The 20,975-nt window shown below is 38.1% G+C and overlaps 2 protein-coding genes across 2 annotated transcripts in view; one reads left to right on the top strand and one right to left on the bottom strand.

The window, feature by feature from the left end:
- Window positions 1-3,537: 3,537 nt before the first annotated feature.
- LOC134742836 (J domain-containing protein) lies at window positions 3,538-7,515 on the bottom strand. The gene is made up of 3 exons (XM_063676024.1): window positions 7,186-7,515; window positions 5,230-5,331; window positions 3,538-4,852 (listed from the first exon to the last, which is right to left on the bottom strand). The coding sequence occupies exons 1-3, from the start codon at window positions 7,270-7,272 to the stop codon at window positions 4,544-4,546; spliced, it is 498 nt and encodes a 165-aa protein (XP_063532094.1). The 5' UTR covers window positions 7,273-7,515; the 3' UTR covers window positions 3,538-4,543.
- An 11,438-nt stretch (window positions 7,516-18,953) lies between these two features.
- The window catches only part of LOC134742330 (phosphoinositide 3-kinase adapter protein 1), a 61,815-nt gene continuing 59,793 nt past the window's right edge, over window positions 18,954-20,975 (top strand). The window contains exon 1 of the mRNA XM_063675384.1: window positions 18,954-19,175. Within this exon, the coding sequence (XP_063531454.1) occupies window positions 19,172-19,175 (4 nt within the window). The 5' untranslated portion in view covers window positions 18,954-19,171. The remainder of the gene's footprint in view (window positions 19,176-20,975) is intronic.

Below are 20,975 nucleotides of genomic sequence, written 5' to 3'. Positions count from 1 at the left end.
GGTTTTTGCGAACTAGTGCTTTTTACTTTTCCAAACTTTTAAATTTATTTCTGACCGTACCTAATTATCCATACATGCACATCAAAGAGTTTGGATGTCCAATTGTCCAAAAACATAATATATTTTTTATTTCGCCATTACACGTTTATTACGTCAATAAATATTATTACAAGATATAAATTAAATATTTATTTGTTAATACACGGTGGCTAAAACATAAGTGCATTTCCGTTGCCAGGGAGGTTTTTTGGATACTGAGCAACTTTTACTATGGGACCAACCCCGAAAACAAATTGTCTGTTTCATACATTTTGGCTGGTCCATTTTCTATAAGAGGGTAATATTTTTTTTTGCGATTTCGTGGTTGGTCCCATAGTAAAAGTTGCTCAGTATAATACCAAAACCTCCCTGGAAACGGGAATGCATTTATTTTTTAGCCACCCTGTATAAATAAAATGTTATTTATAAATATTACGATATTTCACTAAAACATTTTTTAAATTATTGGCTGAATGAAACTATCATTGCCACTGCATGGACTAGGCTATTGGGTGAAAGCGAGATGGATTAAACACTGGGCTAGGTATTTGATGGCAAATGTTACACTTACGCGCAGACTCTATATGAGCTTTCTTTACAGACTTTAGGTAGGCCGCAAAAGAAAAACCAAGACTGATTAGATGAATCTGATGCGGGCATACGGCAGCTAGTAGAGAGATCTCGGCGCGCCTTGAGGGGTGTCGTCGATGTGGGCCAGCGTAACATCATCCAGCAGGAACTAAAGGCGAAGATTCGGGAGCTGAAAAATAACTGGTGGCAGAGGAAAGCGAAGGAATTGCAGTGGCTGGCAGACACCAGCCAATCTGCAAAGTTCTTCGAAGGTCTGAAGTCCGTATATGGACCTCGCCAGACGAAAACTGCCCCAGTCTACTCACGTGATAAAACAAAGAAACTAACAGATCCCGAGGAGGTCCTCCTTAGGTGGGCTGAGCACTTCAATGAAGTCCTAAATCCCGGTAGCCAAGGAGCAGATCTACCCTATGTCAGCTCGCTTGAAAACCTGCCAACTGCGCCAAACTTAGATGACCCGCCGTCGTTTGCAGAATTCATTGCTGCAGAACACCGTTTGAAGAACGGTAAGTCACTGGGGTCTGATAGCCTACCATCCGAGATCTTCAAGTATGGAGGACCGAGTATCAGGTCAAGGCTATTTGAGCTCATAAAGTACATTTGGGATGTCGAGGTTATACCACAAGACTGGAAGGATGCGACTATTACCAAACTCTATAAAGGGAAGGGGGACCTCTCAGATTGTGGCTCATACAGAGGCATTGCCTTGCTTTCTGTGGCAGGCAAAATACTTGCCCATATAATAAGCGGCTTAACACACTTGCCGAAAGCTTCCTTCCCGAATCTCAGTGTGGATTCCGAGTAAATAGAGGTACGATTGATGCTATTTTCGTCGTAAAACAAATGCAGGAAAAAGTTTTGAGCAACACCGTGACCTCTATTTATGTTTTGTGGACCTCGAAAAGGCCTTTGACCGTGTGCCTAGAACGGCTTTGTGGACAGTGTTAGAAAAGTGTGGTTCTTCTGTGAAGTTTATCAACTTTGCGCCATTTTCACGAGGGTATGACTGCTCGCGTACGTCATGAAAGCGCCTTCACGGATCAATTTTCAGTTACAAGTGGCGTTAAACAAGGTTGTGTCATGGCTCCGTCCCTATTTGCCATTTACTTCTCAGCGGTGATGAATGATGCACTTCAGAAATGCAACAACCTGATATCAGTGAACTTTCGCACGGACAAGAGTATTTTTGACCTATCACGTCTCAGAGCTAAACGTAAATTACAGTGTGCCTCGGTTACAGAAATCCTATACGCTGACGACGTCTGTCTTATGGCTGATAGCATGGAGGCCCTACAGAGCTATTAGGACAATTTGGATGAATCTTGTCGCAAATTTGGCCTAGTAATCATTGCATCGAAAACCCACATTGTCAAACAACCTGCTAAAGGGAAATCTGCGAGCGATGCATCTGCTTATTTAAGGGGCAATGCACTGGACGAAGTGGGTACATTCAGATACGAGTCTTTTGCGGAGTGACAATCGTCTAGAGTTCGAAGTTTCCTCTAGGGTTGCCAAAGCTGCTGCGGCCTTTGGTGGATTGAACCAACGAGTTTGGAAATCACACGATTTTAGCCTTCACACAAAACTCGCCGTTTATGGAGCAATTATCCTGCCTCTGCTGCTCTGCCTCGGAGACATGGTGTCTGTACAAAGGGGACATTAAACGTCTAGACACATTTCATCTACGATGTCTCCGGAGGTTTTACGTCGAACGGGCATCCCAGGTATGGAGTGTCTGCTCATGAAAGGCCAATTGCGTTGGTGTGGGCACCTTGTACGTATGGCACCATCGAGACTGCCTAAAGCAGTGTTTTACTCTGAGCTAGCCTCTGGTAAACGCAAGGCTGGCGGGCAGTACCTGCGCTACAAGGATGTGGTAAAACGCCACCTGTCGGCCACCGGTATATCATGCGAGTCGTGGGAGGAGCTTGCAACTCGGAGATCGGACTGGCGAGCTGCTGTCAATACGGGTCTTGATATCTTTGAACGCACCCGGCTTGAAGATCTTGACGCCAGACGACAGCTCCGAAAAACTCGGCCCAAGCCCTCCTACAACTCATCTGGACAGCTCTACTGTGCTTCGTGCAGTCGGACTCGGACTTTCAAAAACAAATTTGGATTTGCAAGTCACGCTCGCGCCCATGCGCGTAATAGTTAATAAAAACCCTTTTAGAAATAATAATATACAAATAAAACGCTTGTCACGATGTCGCTGTCGACGGATACGACTGGGAGGACATCATCATCATCAGGTATGGGATATAAAACCAGACGCCTGCCTAATAAGCTGGTATACCTACAATTTTGTTTCCGGCAGACGGTGACTCGCCCACAAGATGGGACCCCCCAAAAAGCGACATGATGGCTCAAGGGCAACACCGGTGTGAAGGCTGAGGGTAGAGAGGTGGCATTGGACTTTAAACATTATTATAGTTATAGCCAACTCGCCACTTATGTTTCCACATCTACCCTCGAGATCGCAGCACTCGCGACTCCACTCTGGAAGGCCGGTAAAGGCAAGCCAGATTACACTGTATCGGGTGACAGAATTCCCGAGGAGCACTCGGGTACGTGGGGTCGCTACTCCCCAACAGCTCGCCACAAGCTGCCAAGCGCCCAATATTATTATTAGATAAAACCACAAAAAATACCACCAACAACAGATGTGGTCTGTTTGATTTTACCGTCCTTTGGTGCTGGTCAGTTGTACTTTCAGTACAATTAGATGTCTTTCAAGCTTGGAAATTCAAGGACTGATAGTACCGTTTAACCAAGGCGGTTAGTATAAGAAGTTATTATGCCGTACTGGCCAAGTCATGGACTCGGACGACGCACGCTATAATCCCACTTCCCACGAGTGCTGGCCCAGCGTCGCTTCGGAACTTTCTCTATTCAAATAAAACACTCTTTTTGTCCGGTAAACTTTATTGTGTCAAAGGTGATTTTACATCAAAAATAAAAACATCTTATACATTTGGCATTATTTTTAGATAGAGATTCTTATCCAGATAAAACATTACAAATTTAAATTTCTACTACTATTTTAACAATGATTTAATAAACATTTAAAGTAAACTAGTAAAACATCAACATATATATCATTATATGATTTATTAAAAGTCTACACAACTCTAGCATGGGAACACAACACCTATTTTAGGACAATTACGAATGTCAATAAACAAATAAATTAATATATTGACGAAGTTCAACGCAAGGTCAAACCATTGATAAGTAGGTAACAGAAGCCATCATTTTACCCTGTACGTATCTCACAACATTATCTCCACACACTCCCTCTCTTTAAAAGTAATTTACTTCTTATACAGTAAGATAAATAGTCGTAAAAGAGGATCAAAAATATAAAATCTTCAAAATATAGATTCTTTAGTAGACTAACATATTGTTCTACAGCAGAAATGTTTTCTTTTTATTCAGACTCGCAAGTTTTTAGGAATGTGCATAGCTTAAAACTAAAGATATAGACACTAATCACTCTCGGTAGGGACGGGGTCCTAACGTCAACACGCTGCCTACTCGCAACAGAGTACATTTATTACCATGAAACACATCAAACATTTAATAATTCTCAGAAAAAGATATCGAGCCACATTCGAGTAACATTATTCAATGAGCTGACTTGATGAATATTGTGCCATTTATATCTAATTTAATAATACTTACTTACCCTTACTTTTATAATACGTCGAGTTACAACTTCAATAAAACTGGCAAGTGTTCAACAGCCTGGGTGAGTCAACAAACAACATAAAAGGTAAACTTGTGACTTGAGAAATTGTAAAAAAATAAGTACATTTCGTTACTAACAGGTCAAGAGATTAGGGCACAAATAATCTCTTGAACATTAAATAAAACGGCCCTCAGTGTATTTTGTAAAAGGGTAGGCGATGGTTTAGATTTCATAGTTGCGGAACTTGGAGATGACCTCGGAGGGCGGTTCCTGGTTGCCTCCCCAGCGGCCCCACAGCGCGGCGCCGCCCTCGGAGGCGCGGCGCGCGGCGCCGCCGGCCGGCCCGAGGCTGGACGGGCCGGACGCGCCCTCCACCATACGGTCCTTGGTGTTGGGCTTGGACCAGTGCATGGACTGCTGCACGTGCTCCTTCATGCCGAGCCACTGCTTGTAGCCCATGGCGATGCCGCTCTGCCTCCACTTGTCGTACAGCGCTCGTTTTGCCGGGTCACACAGTGTTTCCTTCGCTTCCTAAATGCGACAATTTAAATGATTACTGACCCTGTCTTAAAGCAATAAATAGTTCTCAGTAGTAGTCACATACATAGTTTGTCTGCGTAACTTGAAGTAGAATGTCGGTAGATCGGTAGTTTCAGTAGTTTAGGCTATGCTATTTGATAGTTTCTGTGAAGCGGAAACGATTTATTTCAAAATTTAGTTTTGACGATATGTATGGTCACCGCAACTGCTTTAGTGTAAGTATAAGAAGCCACTTCATTAAGCCAATTCCACTACCTACCGTTATAGACAGTCGAGGAATTTCAACAACCAAACCAAATCTTCTGGGTTGCAAAAGAAAGTCATCACAATCCTCGGCAAAGTCATGGGAGTCCCAACAGCATACTAACCTTCAATTTCTGAAATTTGGCTTCTGCTTCTTTGTCCCCGCCATTCTTATCAGGATGGTGTTGCAGAGCAAGTATTTTGAACTCCGCAATAATTTGCTCCACCTGTTACAACAAACAACAAAGCTGGTGTCAAGGTCCATGGAACAATAACAAACATTATCACTTCTGCATTCTCTTTCCAAAGTTTAAGTTAAGTAATTCTTAAATAGAAGTATACAATTAATATTAAATAAGTATGCAATATTAAATATTTTAGTAGGACAATAAGTCCCACCTATTACCACATTTTGAATCTATAAATTTTAAAACCTATTATTTCTGTTGGTAAGAAGTAGTTATTACAAAAATAATGTTTTCACTTCTCATGCTCTAAAAGTGCTTCATATTAGACCTGCAAAGTGGGGCAAAAATCGTATTTTAGTCCCTAGGGAAAATATGTATACATATTTTTGATTTCGCCTACATTTACTCCCGAATCGAATCAGAATTCAATAAATCTGTTCAGAATACCTCTTTCGCCTCCCCAATTGACTCAAAATACAATTAATCTACCCGGGAAAAACATAGCTCTACATATAATACAATTGTACCAATTGTACTTTTAATACTTCATAAAATATAAAATAAGTACCTACCTGTTGTTCTTTTAATTCAAGGTGAAAAGTAGAGTGTATAACTTGGTAATAAAACCCATTTTATCCTCACTGTGCCTATCGACCCTCGCCGTTCCGGCTCGGGTAGCTATATACACACCTCGCCTAAAATGGATCGTTTTATTCCCTAGTCATACAATCTACTATTATGATCTAGTTTTTGGTTTCTAACTCTACAAGCCCTAACTTCACAAACTACACCAAAATATGTGACTTCTGAAGACGCCGGTTCTTTTGTTTATAATTTATATATAGTAGTATGACTAAGTACTTAAAAACACAAATCAAAATCATTATAATTATACCTTATAAAAATAATTTTTTAATACAGTTGCTCAAAAAGTGGTACTTTTTGTGGCTGCGTAGCGTGCGAGAAGCTCAATTTCTCGAACTAGTGCTTTTTACTTTTTAGTTCCAAACTATACTTTCGAAACGCAGTTAAAATTGAATTTAGCGCGGAGCAGGTACCAGGGCCTCATGAGTTATGAGGAGGTGTCGTTGACCAACCCGCGCCGGCCGCGGCCGGGGCGCGCACGAGTATGAAGGTATCGCGGGCTGCGGCAGCTCGCGTATCTTAGCTGTATAGGTACTTTTGGTTTTGGTTTGGTTTGGTGGTATGATTCTACTAATGATATATTAATTTATTATTTTTTCGCAATTGTATTAAAAAACGTCGTTTACAACACGTCTTTACGTCTTTTCACACTAGTTGTAAAATGTACTATTATTTGTTCCTAAAATGACATCCAAAAACAGTGGACTACCGCTTCTCCATACAAACACAATCTCATCCTCTCTGGACATTAACATTATTATGGAAAATATTTTTACACAATTTGATGTTTTAACCATGCATTTGAATTTTATTGAATTTTCAATATTTATAAGAGAGGAACTTTTCATATTCATGAAACATGAAAATATTTATTGTATGGAGAAGTGGCTGTCCACTTTTCTCTTAATCACCTGTTGCTTTACAACAAAATATTCAGCCTTTATTTGGATTACAAACCCAACTTTGAAGCCAGGATTATGAAGCATATTTTCAAGAATCAAACAATTCACTTCTTTCAAAACATAGTTAGTAATCATAAAATTCAACAGGTGGTTTAGGTTACACAAAGATGTATAAACAATTGTTTTTGGCATTTGACAATATGTCGAGGTCCAACCCAATTTCAATTCAAATGAAACAAGCCAAAGATGTAGGTCAACAGTAACGACCTTGCAGAATAAGGTCAATAGTACAATCAATATAAATGTTAAGGGAACAAGATGAGCTGGATGAAGCAAAAGTACTCACGCTGGAGTTTTCGTCACAGCCCAACAACGCGTAGAAGTCGTCGTCAGGGCTCCGTTGGTAATTGAGTATTTCGTCCACGCCCGTCATCTTCGCAACCCTCCCTTACGGCTCCCCGGTGGGTACTAGAGGCACTAGAGCTGGCTAGGTCTGTAGGTCTGGTCTCTACGTTCACAAGCTTGCTTCAATCGCACACTAAGCTGAATGAACCAGCGCGCATGCGCACGACCTTCGATCGGTAGGTTCTCGGAAGCGGGGAGTTACCTATGATGAAGTTAGTAAAAAGCCGCACCGTATATTAATTAGACGTAACAAAGTGAAGGGGACAACGTAAACATTTGCTAAGTTGTTGCTCTACTAACTAATGTCACTTTTGACAATTCTCAATTTGTTTACCAAAATATCAAGTAGATGCTAATATCGTATTAGGGTACTAAGATACTTCTCACACAAAAATGAACCTTATTTATATTAACATAGTGTTTATTACATCATGATGACATGACACCGAAATTGAATATTTTCATGAATGTGAGTGGGCCATGTGGTGGGCAAAGACCGGTGTAAAATTTTGACTTTATTGAACAAACTATCGATCGAGCGAAGCGAAGATCTTACATTCATCTAGGCCCATTTGTGCCTAATGAAGTTTAGTAGATAAATATATTTTTATAGTGATAACATGCGCAGGATCGATGAGGGAGTTATGGGTTATGGAGTGAAGAGGCCCAAACATGGTTAGCGTGAGGTCTTGAAATACTGGTCAATCCGGTTGCGGAAAGGTATGTGATTGAGTTTGGTATCAAATAAATAGAGATGGCGCTGTTTCGACTGTTATAAGTACCTATTAAAAATCTTGAATAGTGTTAGGCGGATCAATCACTTTTTTTTTGTTTTTGTGTGGCACTACTGAATAATCTATTTTAACTATTAAACTACTTAAAATACATGGATTCTAATATGTTAAACATTAAATTAGACTAGTTTATGGCAATTGAGCAAAATATGAAATAATACTTTTTATAATTTACACAAAATTTATTGGTTTTCTAGGAGACACATTTTCACTTCCATACTAAAATTTCGTGTCACTGCGTGTACATTAAGAGTTAAATACCTTTTTGGTGTAAAATAATCCCACTGTAGCATTTAATGTTACAGTCTGATCCAACAGAACATTGCGTTTACTATCTTATAATGCTATGCAAAAGCAAGAAAAATAATCACTTTTTTAAAGAATTACGTTTCAAAAAATGTCACTGTCTACGATAAAAATACTAGTTCTCCCGACTCACCGAGTTAAAAGTAGGCATTAAATGTCGTGATCACAGATTATTAACTAGTTACGTCGTGATGCCGCACTAACTTGGGTCGTCTAATAGAAAACCGATCTGAGGGTCACGTGAAGTCGGTCCGCCATTACAGCGGCAGTTAGTTGCATCGTTCATTTCGTCCGGAGCTCTGATACAGGTAAGGTGGCTTTATTCCGTTTCTCCTGACTTACTGCGATTTTACGTAATGTTTGTATGATTTTGGTTTAAAACTAGAGTTTAATACATGGCACTGAGGTCTAATATTCATGAGCAACCTATTTAGTTTCATCTTTTATATTAATTATGCATCTATCTGGTATTAACACAAGTTTGTCTCCTGAGTCACCGGTCCCCTAGCTGAATTTTTCGGTGACCCAAGAGACAATCTTGGTAAGCCATGATACATTTACTTGTTTTGCAAGGTTTGAGTGAATAAAGGCACAATAAACTATTGAATTACTACTATTTAGAGTACGTAAATGAATCTGCAATATCAAAAAATGTTTCATTTATGTTTTTATATTGTGTTTATTACGAATCAAGTATCATTTCAATTTTCACTGCCTATTTTGAATATATTTTTATGGTAGCGTGCTTATTCATCATAATTAGCCTATAGTTGTTCTTATCTCTCATGCCTAGGAGGGAATGGACTCTAATTAACACGCTGGCCGGAAATAACGCTTGATTGGAAACTTCTTTCTTACGATATTTCTCTTCACCAAAATGTTATCGGTAATTGTTGATTGTCATTCCGAGAACATTCCGAGAAAAACTAAATGGTACGTTTCAGAATACTCTGTTTAAAAGTTGTATGCTCAAATCACCCTGCTACTATCGCTCTTCATTGCTTGTTTGCTCATACTAATCATCCATTGCAGCGAAAATGCCATTGTCAGCCGCAGAAATACAGAGACGCTACAAAAAAGGAAGGACCCGGAGAAATTTTAGGAATATTAAAAGAAGAAAAGAGAATGTTATCACGCAAAGAAGAAGTTAGTGAAAGACATGACTCCAAAAGAACACTACTATGCTAAAATAATATGAAAACTAAGAAAAGAATGTAATGCAAAACAAGAAAAATCCTAATCGTGTTCTCAAAGTTACACCTCAAAGTTCACCAGTAACTGCACAGGACATTTTGGAAAACAACCCTCAAGAAATGGGTAATATAGAAGAAGAAGCTAATAGAGAAAAATTAAGGGAAAATGAAGAGCTTAATAATAAAACCGTAGACAAAAAGGTGGAAAGAGGCCGAAAGAAAATCCGAAGAGATCGCACAAAATTATACAAAGCAAATTTAAAACTAAAGTAAGAAAACAAAAAGCTAAAAATGGCGTCTGAAAAGTATATTTACAACGTTATTTTAGACAAAAGAATTTGTTTTTATTTATCTTTTCTTATCTTATGGTTTTCGGGGGCCCTTGCGGATACATTTCGACCCATAGGGAGCTTTTGTGCAGTTACCCCCTAGGAAAGATGCGTCCGCTACTCAAAAGCTTTTCCCAGCATTTTCTTATGATGCTGGGATGGTGATGCTCTTCGCCACACATACGACAATCGGTGTTGTCAGCGTGTCCCATCTTGGCCAGGATTCCCTTGACCCCGTAATGGTCAGTAAACACCCCCGTTATTATTTGTAGTCGTTCGCTAAGTTTCCAAGGCTTTTTGCTCCAACTAGAGTCTACCCGTTGTATAAAGAGCTTTGAGTGCTTTAGACCTGTCAGACTGTCCCATTCTTTCTGATGTTTGGTCTTAGTCTTTGATAGCCGTTGTAATGGTTCTCTGTGAGAGCCCCACCCACGAATGGTTCCGGACCTATAAGGTCATTTGCAGATCCGGCTGGCAAGTTCATCTGCATTTTCATTGCCTATGAATCCCTCGTGCCCTGGGATCCATACCAGTTGCAATTTGTTTTGCCTTTCAAGCTTGTTCAGAGCTTGGATGCCATTGTATACCAGTCTAGAGTCCACTCTGGGCGCCTTAAGCGCTTTGAGTGCAGCCTGGCTGTCGCTGAGTATATAGATATTCTTCCCTTGGGTTTGCCTAACTATATTCTTATGCACACAGGCAATTATAGCGTATGTCTCGGCTTGGAAGACAGTGCCGTAATTCCCCATGCTTATGCTACTACTAAAGTCATTTGCATAAATGCCTGCCCCAGTACCAGATTCTGTCTTGGACCCATCTGTGTAGTGTGTACCGTATGATATCATTTTCATCAGAAATTGGTGCTTCAAGACCTTCGGTCCTTTCAGCCCTTGTTGGAACTTTAACATTAAAATTCTTACGGAACACAAACTTGGGTTGCATCTTATCGCAGCCCATATTCGTAATCCTTTTCATGAAATTGTCATATTCCATATTTGTGTGTTTAGTTTTTGGCTTGCTATCGCTCTAGAGGCCTGTCAAAGCCAACCTGTGTAACGATTTCCGCGCCTCAGATTGTATCACTAGGTGTAGCGGCGGGAGGTCTAGCAGTTATAAACGCGCCAGTAATAGCCATGCATGCCGTTTTTTGTATTTTCATAAGGGCATCCCTGCATGTGTTCTTTAGTGTCCTTGGCCACCATGCCAGGCATCCGTACAAAATGATAGGTCTTACCATACCTTTGGGCTTAAACCCCATGTTTTGCCATATGCTGTTCTACACATTCCAAACACTCTCAGTGCCTTGGTTATGGTAGTTTCGACATACTTTTGTTTTTATTTACTTTGATAATACATTTTTCTATTATAATATTTTTTGTTTCATTTGATTCCCAATAAAGCTGTTCTTAATGATCTCTATGATGATATGAAAAAATCCTAAAAAATATATCATACGACCATATAAATCAAGCTTGTTCCATTTTAAAAGTCTCTTGTGGCATCGATTTGTCTCTTGGGTAACCAACTTGTAAAATAAAAAGTCTCTTGGGTTACCGTTTTTTCTCTTGGGTGACCAACATGTCACCAAAAAAATTTAACATATTTTTAATCTTTTTATTATTATTTAATGGAAACAATGTAAGTTTACAGTTTAAAACCAATTCACTTACATGCTAGGAGCACAGATATGAGTAGGAACATGGAAACTAATTAAAACTAACCTCAACACAAATACTTATAAAACACATGCGCATAAAAATATCAAAACAAATTCTAATTTCAAATTTACTTACACGCTAGGAACCAAAAAAAAAATTTGGGTATAATATTAAACAATGTCAATAAAATATACAACAAAATATACAACATACAAAATAAAATGTCATGACAGTCAATTAAAATTATAAAAATTCAAAAATTGCCTAGCAGTTCTGCACAAATGTGCAGTTCTGCACAAATGTGTTTTTGTTCGTTACAGTTTTACCTTAGCTTTTAAGGTAAATTTTGTTTAAAACAAAGGAAGAATTCAAAGTTATGATGTTTGTTTTATTAGTATTGGTTATTACTAATTAAAAGAAAATTTTTTTTATGGTCTTGTCAACAGTGACTCAAGAAATAAATAAATAAATAATAAATAAATCATTTATTCAGACGAAATAAACCCTATCTTACATTAATTTCTTCTGCCAAACTGCATGACAGTTTGTTGGCAGAGACATAACTACTTGTTGTAATTTTGTACTTATATAATATTTTGCCGTAATTTACATGTGTAATTAACAAAAACGTGTTTATGTATACATTGCACTGGTTTCACTTTTTTCAACATGCAATTTTATTGAATTATCCATAGTTACCCAGGGGACCACTTTAAACCTCAAATTAACTTTGTGGTCATATTAAACAATATAATAATTATAAAAGTCCGCGGCAACTCCTGAAATATGAAAATTCAATATATGTAATATGCTAAAACCTCATAAAAATGTAAAAAGAAGTAACTTTATATTTTGATTTGTTCTTTATCAAAAAACAAAAAAATAGTGATTCACCCAGGCCTCATTCTCACGAGCGCTTTTTGAACGCGCGTTTGAATACTTTGAATGACACAAATGGAAACATGTGTATTTGTGCCATTTTCAACCAAAAGGGTCGCTTGTCAGTAAGGCGCTATTTCCATATAGCTTCAATTAGAAATCCAACCTTATCAACAAGCGACATGTGGTATCTTTTGGTTGAAATCGTCACATTTATTCACACGATGGCGGTCGCGCTTTTTATCAAGCGTTGCTGGATTTTCAACTTTAGGCCTTGGTCTTTAAATCGAATTTAGCGTGCGGACAGATTCAGCGCTTTTGTAACGCGCGTTGAAAAAGCGCACGTGTATAGGGTCACTTAGAGTTAGACCAAGAAAAGTTGTGTAAATTAGTTGAACTACCCGTGCGAATCCAGGGCGGGTCGATAGTTATCTATAAATCAGCAAAATAATCACGTTATTGTTGTATGGGAGCCGCTTTAAATATTTATTATTTTTTGTTTTTTAGTATTTGTTGTTATAGCGGTAACAGAAATAAAGGTTCATGAGCCTGGTGACAGACGGACAGACTGACAGACGGACGGACAGCGGACGAGTCTTAGTAGGTAATAGGGTCCCGATTTACCCTTTGGGTACGGAACCCTAAAAAGGTACTATAAGTACTGCAGGTACCTACGTCAATCTTACGACTCCACAATTAATAGAGTAATATCATACAAATGGGGCTATTTGGGACATTGAGGTAATATGTATATATAATATATGTATACTAGAGGCGGCCTCTCGAAGAAAATGTTCCCGCACCTCAATGAAGTGCATGCACTTCATTGCGTTTAGTAAGTACGTCACCGACTACTGCCAAGATGCCACACATCCGACGGAAATTTCAAAAATAAAATAAAAATTGCCTTCGTGCGTGCTTAAAACTTGTAAAAATAGTACAAGAAAATATAATAAAAGCGATGGAGTAACAACATTTCACCGGTAAGTAATCGAAAAACTGTTGATATAAGTACGATAATTTAGATTATCAGGAAACGTCACTTTTGAACATTCGCGGCTGGAAACCATTTTCTTCGGCGCATAGATTAATTTTCTCAGACGTGACACATTGGTTTGTATACGTTGTTGGTTATAAATAGCACAAAAGTTACGAAACTTTTTTTTTCACGTTATTTGTTTTACTTAAAATAAATAGGTCACACTGAGCAACTTTAACTACGGGACCAACGCCGAAATCATAAAAAAATGTCTGTTTCATACATTTTGGCTGGTCTGATGTTGAAATTTTCTATGGTAGAATCCATTTTTTTGCGTTTTCGTGGTTGGTCCCGTTATAAAAGTTGTTCAGAATGACCTATATGTGTAGTTTTCAAGCAAAAGGTACCACATTGTCGCTTGCCATAAGGACGCTCTAACAGGTTATTCGTATATAGAGATACAAGCAAATGTCGTCCTTATGGCAAGCGACAACGACCTTTTGCTTGAAAACGTCACATATATTCACGTCGTATAATATTGCAAGTCATTAAAAAAACAACCCTATGTAGGCAGAATATGAGCAGGGGCCCTATTCGAGATTCGAGATGCACAACTGTCAGTTTCGGCTTCCACATCAGTTCAACAGTGGAATGAATCATCAGTTCTGTTCTCACAACCTTGATGCTGGCAAAATTGTCCCTATGGACAGATGCCATAAGAACCAAGAACTGAACTGAACTGAGCCTCGCGGACAAAATTTGTTCTCGTCAGCTTGTCTATATATATACTATGGTGCCTGATGTGGTACTGGTACCTATTAAGATGTAAAGTTAAATGCTAGTAGTGTAGGTGCCTGAGGAAAACTTTCGTCTGGAGTTCGTCTAAAGGCGTCCTAGGAAAAGTTGCATCTACTTAAGGTATTCCTTTGTACACAGTTTTGTTGTAGCTTATAGGAGAGCGTAAATAAATTTTCACCTCAGCAGCTCGAAAAAGCCTACTTTCGTCACTCCCTGGGCTGAGGTCGTATCATTATAATATATATGAAAGGGCTTTTTGAGGCGATTCAAAATAATATACCACATCATTACATTTCAGCCATTTTTTTAAATAAGAATATTTAATGGTCAAAAATACAATAAGCATGTTACATAATTGGCTTGTTAAATTAAAACAAAAGTAATTTTCAATACATACCAAGTTTGGGCTCCTCCAGATACGATATGGCTGTTTTTTGTACAATATACCACAAATGATATGTGATATTCTCATATCTAACCTCAAGAAAGCAATTTTAAAAATAATTGCATGCATATAGTACTTTAAAAAAAAATCAATATTACAGTGACACAGTTCTACTTCACTTTCAGTACTTATTTTACGAAACTTATGGAACTGTACTGCATATAAAATGATACGTAATATCCATATATCCAACTGGAAATACCTCTTTAACTGCGCCTTTTCATCGGTTGGTATAGTTTGTTTAATTTATGACACAAAATATCGAGGTTGGGCTCCTTCAGATACGATATACCCAACTGTTTTTTTTGTACAATATACCACAAATGATACGTAATATCTTGATATCTAACCCCAATGAAGCAATCTAAAAATAGTTATTTGTTATACAAGGGTGCAAAGTTGTATTTTACCCGCGAGTGTGGAATTGAAACACGAGCAAGCGAAAGGATTCTATAGTTGAACCACAAGCGAAGCGAGAGGTTCTAAAATAGAATCCTGAGCGTAGCAAGTGTTTCAACACACGAGAAGTAAAATACATTTGCACCCGTGTGTAACACAAAACTTTTCACCTCACTATAGCGAGGAAAGTGCAACATCCACAGGCGTTAGATCATCTTCATCACTGAAATCACTCATTTTTTTACGATATTATAACAAAAAAAACTGGAAATTCTGTATTTTTACGTGAGAAGTTTTTAATTAAAAATTTTGTTGACAATGTTGACATTTCTGACGTATGAAAGGACGTAGTTACGCGAAAACGTTCCAACCCACAGCGACCCCATTTTGAGATAAACGCAATTTTGTGTTTTAGCGGTACACTTTTTCCCTGTAATTATTTCAGGCAAATACTATTGGTTTTACTGAGGAATGCCAAACTGGTTATGGGATGATATGCATATTTTTTGTAAATACATAATACAAGGGGCATATAAATAGGTAAAACGAGTTTGAAACGTTTTCGCTAAATTTAATTTTGTATAAACCTTGTTAAATAGCAATTATGCATAAACGTTCCAAAACGAATTTAAGTGTATTATTTTATAAATATATATCTAAAATAAATTGAATATGTAAAATAATAAATAACAATGAGGAACATACAAAACAAAAAAAAATTGAAAATGTATTACAAAAAAAATAGGATGTGATCTTTTGAGCTTAGAACCTATGCTAAAAATTAGCTGATATGGTTCCAAAAGTTATCAAAAACTTATATTAAACATTCAATCATCGTATTCTATGATCTCGAAGTCCGGAACTCCACCAAACCCATCAACATCATCAGTAGCTTCTTCAGAACTTTGAAGCGTTCTATAAAATTGAAGGCAATCCTCAGGTATGTAGTGGTACATGGATTGTAAGTCCACTAATTTCGCTGGAGAAATCGGTTTGCCATTAGGCCACAATAAACAAAAATCAGATTATTTTATGTATTGCAGTTCTCGCTTTATTCTTTTATCAATTTTCAACTCATTGGTCGACAACGAAGGTGTCGCAAAATGCACGGTTGGCTGTGCATAGAGGGGTGCTGGTGCCTACACTTATGTATGGTAGCGAAAGTTGGGTATGGCAGAAGAGGCATCAGAGCCAAGTGAATGCAGTGGAAATGAGAGCGTTGAGAAGTGTGTGTGGTGTGAGATTACAAGATAGAATTAGGAACAGTGTGATAAGGGAAAAGTGTGGACTGAGCGAAGATGTAGTGACAAAAATTGAGAAAGGTATGTTGAGATGGTTTGGACACGTGGAAAGAATGAGTGAAAGAAGGCTAACAAAGAGAGTGTATAAGGGAGAGGTAGAAACGGGAGTTGGAAGGGGCAGACCTCGGCGGACTTTCTCTGATCAGATCGGGGAAATCCTGAAGAAAGGCCAGGTCAAGAGTACCGTAAACCGGTGAGCGTGTATGAGGAATGTTATGAAAGTGAAGGAAGCGAAAGAGGTATGTCAGGATCGTAGCAAGTGAAAATCCGTGGTCTCTGCCTACCCCTCCGGGAAATAGGCGTGATTATATGTATGTATGTATGTATTTATGTATGAAATCGTCTTCCATCGTAGACCGCATAAAAATAGAAAACATTTTATCTTTATCCAACTTAATTTCTTTTGTATATAGCCAACTAACTTTAGATGAGTCTGTAAACTTCTTCCTATTGATAATCTTCTTTTCCAGTTTAGTTGAACTAAAAAAATCAGTCTTTGTCATTTTGTAAACTTGAAGAGGTTTAACTTTTTTACAGGTTTTAATAATATTGATGTTATGAAGAAGCTACTGATGATGTTGATGGGTTTGGTGGAGTTCCGGACTTCGAGATCATAGAATACGATGATGATTGAATGTTTAATATAAGTTTTTGATAACTTTTGGAACCATATCAGCTAATTTTTGGCATAGGTTCTAAGCTCAAAAGATCACGTCCTATTTTTTTGTAATACATTTTCAATTTTTTTTTGTTGTTTTTGTATGTTCCTCATTGTTATTTATTATTTTACATATTAAATTTACTTTAGATATATTAATAAAATAATACACTTAAATTCGTTTTGGAACGTTTATGCATAATTGATATTTAACAAGGTTCATACAAAATTAAATTTAGCAAAAACGTTTCAGACTCGTTTTACCTATTTATATGTCCCTTGTATTATGTATTTACAAAAAATATGCATATCATTCAATAACCAGTTTGGCATTCCACAGTAAAACCAATAGTATTTGCCTGAAATAATTACAGGGAAAAAGTGTACCACTAAAACACAAAATTGCGTTTATCTCAAAATGGGGTCGCTGTGGGTTGGAAAGTTTTCGCGTAACTACGTCCAATTTAACAAAAGAAGACAACACGGCAGCACTTCTTACTTTGTCGGCATTTGTTTTCACACTACGATGACAAGTAGCTCCGCGGCGGCGTTTCGTTTCACATGTGCGTTTCGTTGGTGCTGTCATTTTACGGGAGCAAAGAGTAATAATGTTGCCACCTTTATTGTAAATAGTCCATTGATTCTTTTGACTAAATACATAAACTTAAATATACCATAGTTATTTATTTTGGTAAAAAATATTTTTTTCTCTCGAACATATTTAATAGCAAAAATGGATCAAGTATATGTGGATGGATCGTTTATAGAAAAAAATTAGAAAATAATATATTATAATAAAACGTTCCAATTTATTTAGAACAGTCTTCGCAGCTTAAAAAAACAGTATGGATAATCTAAAAGGTTTCAAATTACATGGAACATTTTTGCAGGAATAAAAAATGTATAAAGATTTTGCAAAAACGTTCCAACCCACATGGATCATTTAAGAAACAATTAAATGTGCGTTTTATGAATTTAGTACAATGTTCCAAGACAAGTGGAACATTATAACGATATGTTATTCTATTAAGAGTTTTTAACAATATGTTTCAGTATGCATGTAATGTTTTTACTTTATTTTGAGTACACGTCCTTGGCATAATGGTGGGTTGGAACATTTGGGTCAAACTTTATTGATGAAACTAACCTAAAAATACTAGCATCTTTGTATGCACATGATGTAATATGTCAAAAATAGTACCCTGGTTATGGTAACTCATTTTCGAGTGACTTGTGGGTTGGAACGTTTTCGCGTAACTACGTCCATTAATGTCAATGATGCGTTTTGAAATTGCATCGACTCAACTTGTGCGTTCAGAATTATATTTAACATCATTATTAAAAAACAAACGTTTCTTATGGAACTTTAAGGTTTATGACATAAAATCATTAAATAAAGGTATGTTTGGTATTTTTTATTATATTCTCAAACCATTTGCTTAATGATAATTAATATCAAACGAACCATTATTATGAGCGTTTTACGTTTTGTTATCTGTCAAGCTACTTAAACATGCTCCATCCAAGGTCAAATTACTTTCCCCACTAGTGGATAAAATGCGTTTTTCCCCGCTTGTTTTAAAGGATAAAAGACAACTTTCCGAGCTAGTGAGGGGAAAATAATTTTATTTAGTATTTTGTTTTTATTTTTTGTGTGTAAAAGTGACACAGTTCTACTTCAATACCTATTTTACGAGACTGTACGAGACTCTAGCTAGCTCTACCCTATTGTACTATAGAAAATAAGTATTAGTTCTTGTTTAAGTTTGTAGAAGGGAGGTTTAAGCAATTATGTTGTTGCTAACTGCTTATTAAGGACGTCTACCGTTTGCAATGTAAGCAGGCACGTCCGAAGACGCGCAGGTGATTTACCCACACACGAGCCCAAGGCTGGCATTGCATATTCAATGCATGCTCTAGACATTGGCGTCCCATCGCTTTTGCATCAAAAATAGCTTCCCAAGACAAGCCGTACGCAAGTTTACACAGATCTCCGGCCGCTGCGGCCGTGCCGCGGTAAAATTAATAACCTTGTGTTGTGAATATCGATATAAACTTGTGCCGTGCCTGTGAATCTATTTAGGAATAATCCCTTTATTTATTTATATTATCGGGGACGCTTGCGCTGTCAACGAACCAGCCCGATCTTCCATCTTTGGCGGCGGAAGTGGCGGCGGATGTCCCGGCAATGGGTGAGTCGAGTGGCATATGAATGTTTGACAACAATGCTCAGAGTTGAGCTCTCACATTTTCTATGCGTCCCGTGTATAGTGCCGAAAGTTTGTCAACCTTTATTTTTCATTTATAACTAAAACTGATTTGGTCCTTTATTACCCAACTGCTGGACAGTTATTTATTATGGAGGTAGTAATATTAAAACTATAATAAATCCTATTCAACGTCGGAACAGGAGCGTCGCATAGAATTTAATGAATAGAGCTTTCGACCTAGAGGCTACAGTACAGATACTGTTACATAGCTTATTAATTAAGGTCTCTATTAAACGGATAGATTCCGAGGTTCATATCTACAACCGAACTGCCAAAGCCTCTTATCGGGATTGATACTGTTTAATTGTATACATAAATAAATATTATAGGACATTCTTACACAGATTGACTAAGTCCCACGGTAAGCCCAAGGAGGTTTGTGTTATGGGTACTCGGACAACGATATATATAATATATAAATACTAATACATAGAAAACATCCATGACTCTGGAATAAATATATGTGCTCCTCACACAAATAAATGCCCTTACCGGGATTCGAAACCAGGACAATCGGGTTTGCAGGCAGGGTCACTACCCACTAGGCCAGACCGGTCGTCAAAGTGATAGGGAGAGTAAGTGGGAGTGATAGGCCGGAGAGTGGAGAGGAGGACCACCGGAACGATCGAATAGAGTAAGTAGGTGGGAGTTTCAATTGTATATTGATTACATGACCTGGACGAATCCCGACGGTGCAACTAAAAACGAGATTGACTTCATCATGTCGACAAAGATTTAGATACCGATGTAGCCCTCCGAATCGCTAAACTTAAGTGGCAGTGGGCGGGGCATATTACACGTAGAACCAATGGCCATTGGGGCGGAAAGGTTCTCGAGTGGCGACCACGTACCGGAAGGCGCAGCGTGGGTAGACCCCCCGCAAGGTGGACTGATGACCTGGCAAAGGTCGCGGGAGTCCGCTGGATGCGGGTGGCGCAAGACCGGTCATTGTGGCACTCTTTGGGGGAGGCCTATGTCCAGCAGTGGACGTCCTCTGGCTGATATGATGATGATGATGATTGATTAGATACCGCTAAAACAAGAGCAAGGAAAACGGATCACTTTGTATGGTAATTTACCTACTTATAGGTACCTATTGCCGGGACTTTTATAATAGTAAATAAGTACATAGGTTGGTAGTAATTACATATCTACTCGACATCATCAGTTTTGAAGAAGCAAGTGGCTGAAAAACAACTGACTTGAATGTCTGTCACAGGCACAGGCCCGACAGACAATGAGTAATAATGAGACATAAAAGTCCTCTTGCTTTGGCTTGTACTAACCTAGTAGGTAGGTAGTAGTACCCTCAGCACTGAGGAGAACGAAGCAAGGAGGAGGAGGAGTAGGTAGGTAGTACACCTACCTAGTGTTTACAAAATAAGCAAATTTAAAAACGAGGAAATATATCGTAAGCCTGATCAGTAAAAAGAAGTGCGCGGTTATTGGATAGCAGCCAAAAATCAGTTTCACATAATATCCACTATACGAGTACCCAGGTGTTTCACGAAATATTATTTCTTCTCTCATTGTCGAGCAATCAGACTACTGACAGCTTTGTGTAGGATATTACCAGACCTCGTGATTCGTAGGTAATACGTTTTCTGTAACCGGGATCACCTTTGTACTGGTTAAATGAAGGCAAGTACTCGGTAGGTAAGCTTTGACAATAAAAGTTTAGAGGCCCGACTCCGACATGTCTTACTTATGACCTCGTGATTC

The sequence above is a fragment of the Cydia strobilella genome, chromosome 1 (assembly GCF_947568885.1).
Source record: "Cydia strobilella chromosome 1, ilCydStro3.1, whole genome shotgun sequence".
Lineage (NCBI taxonomy): Eukaryota > Metazoa > Arthropoda > Insecta > Lepidoptera > Tortricidae > Cydia > Cydia strobilella.
Note: the sequence above shows the minus strand (reverse complement) of the source record. Positions and strands in the feature narration are given on the sequence as shown.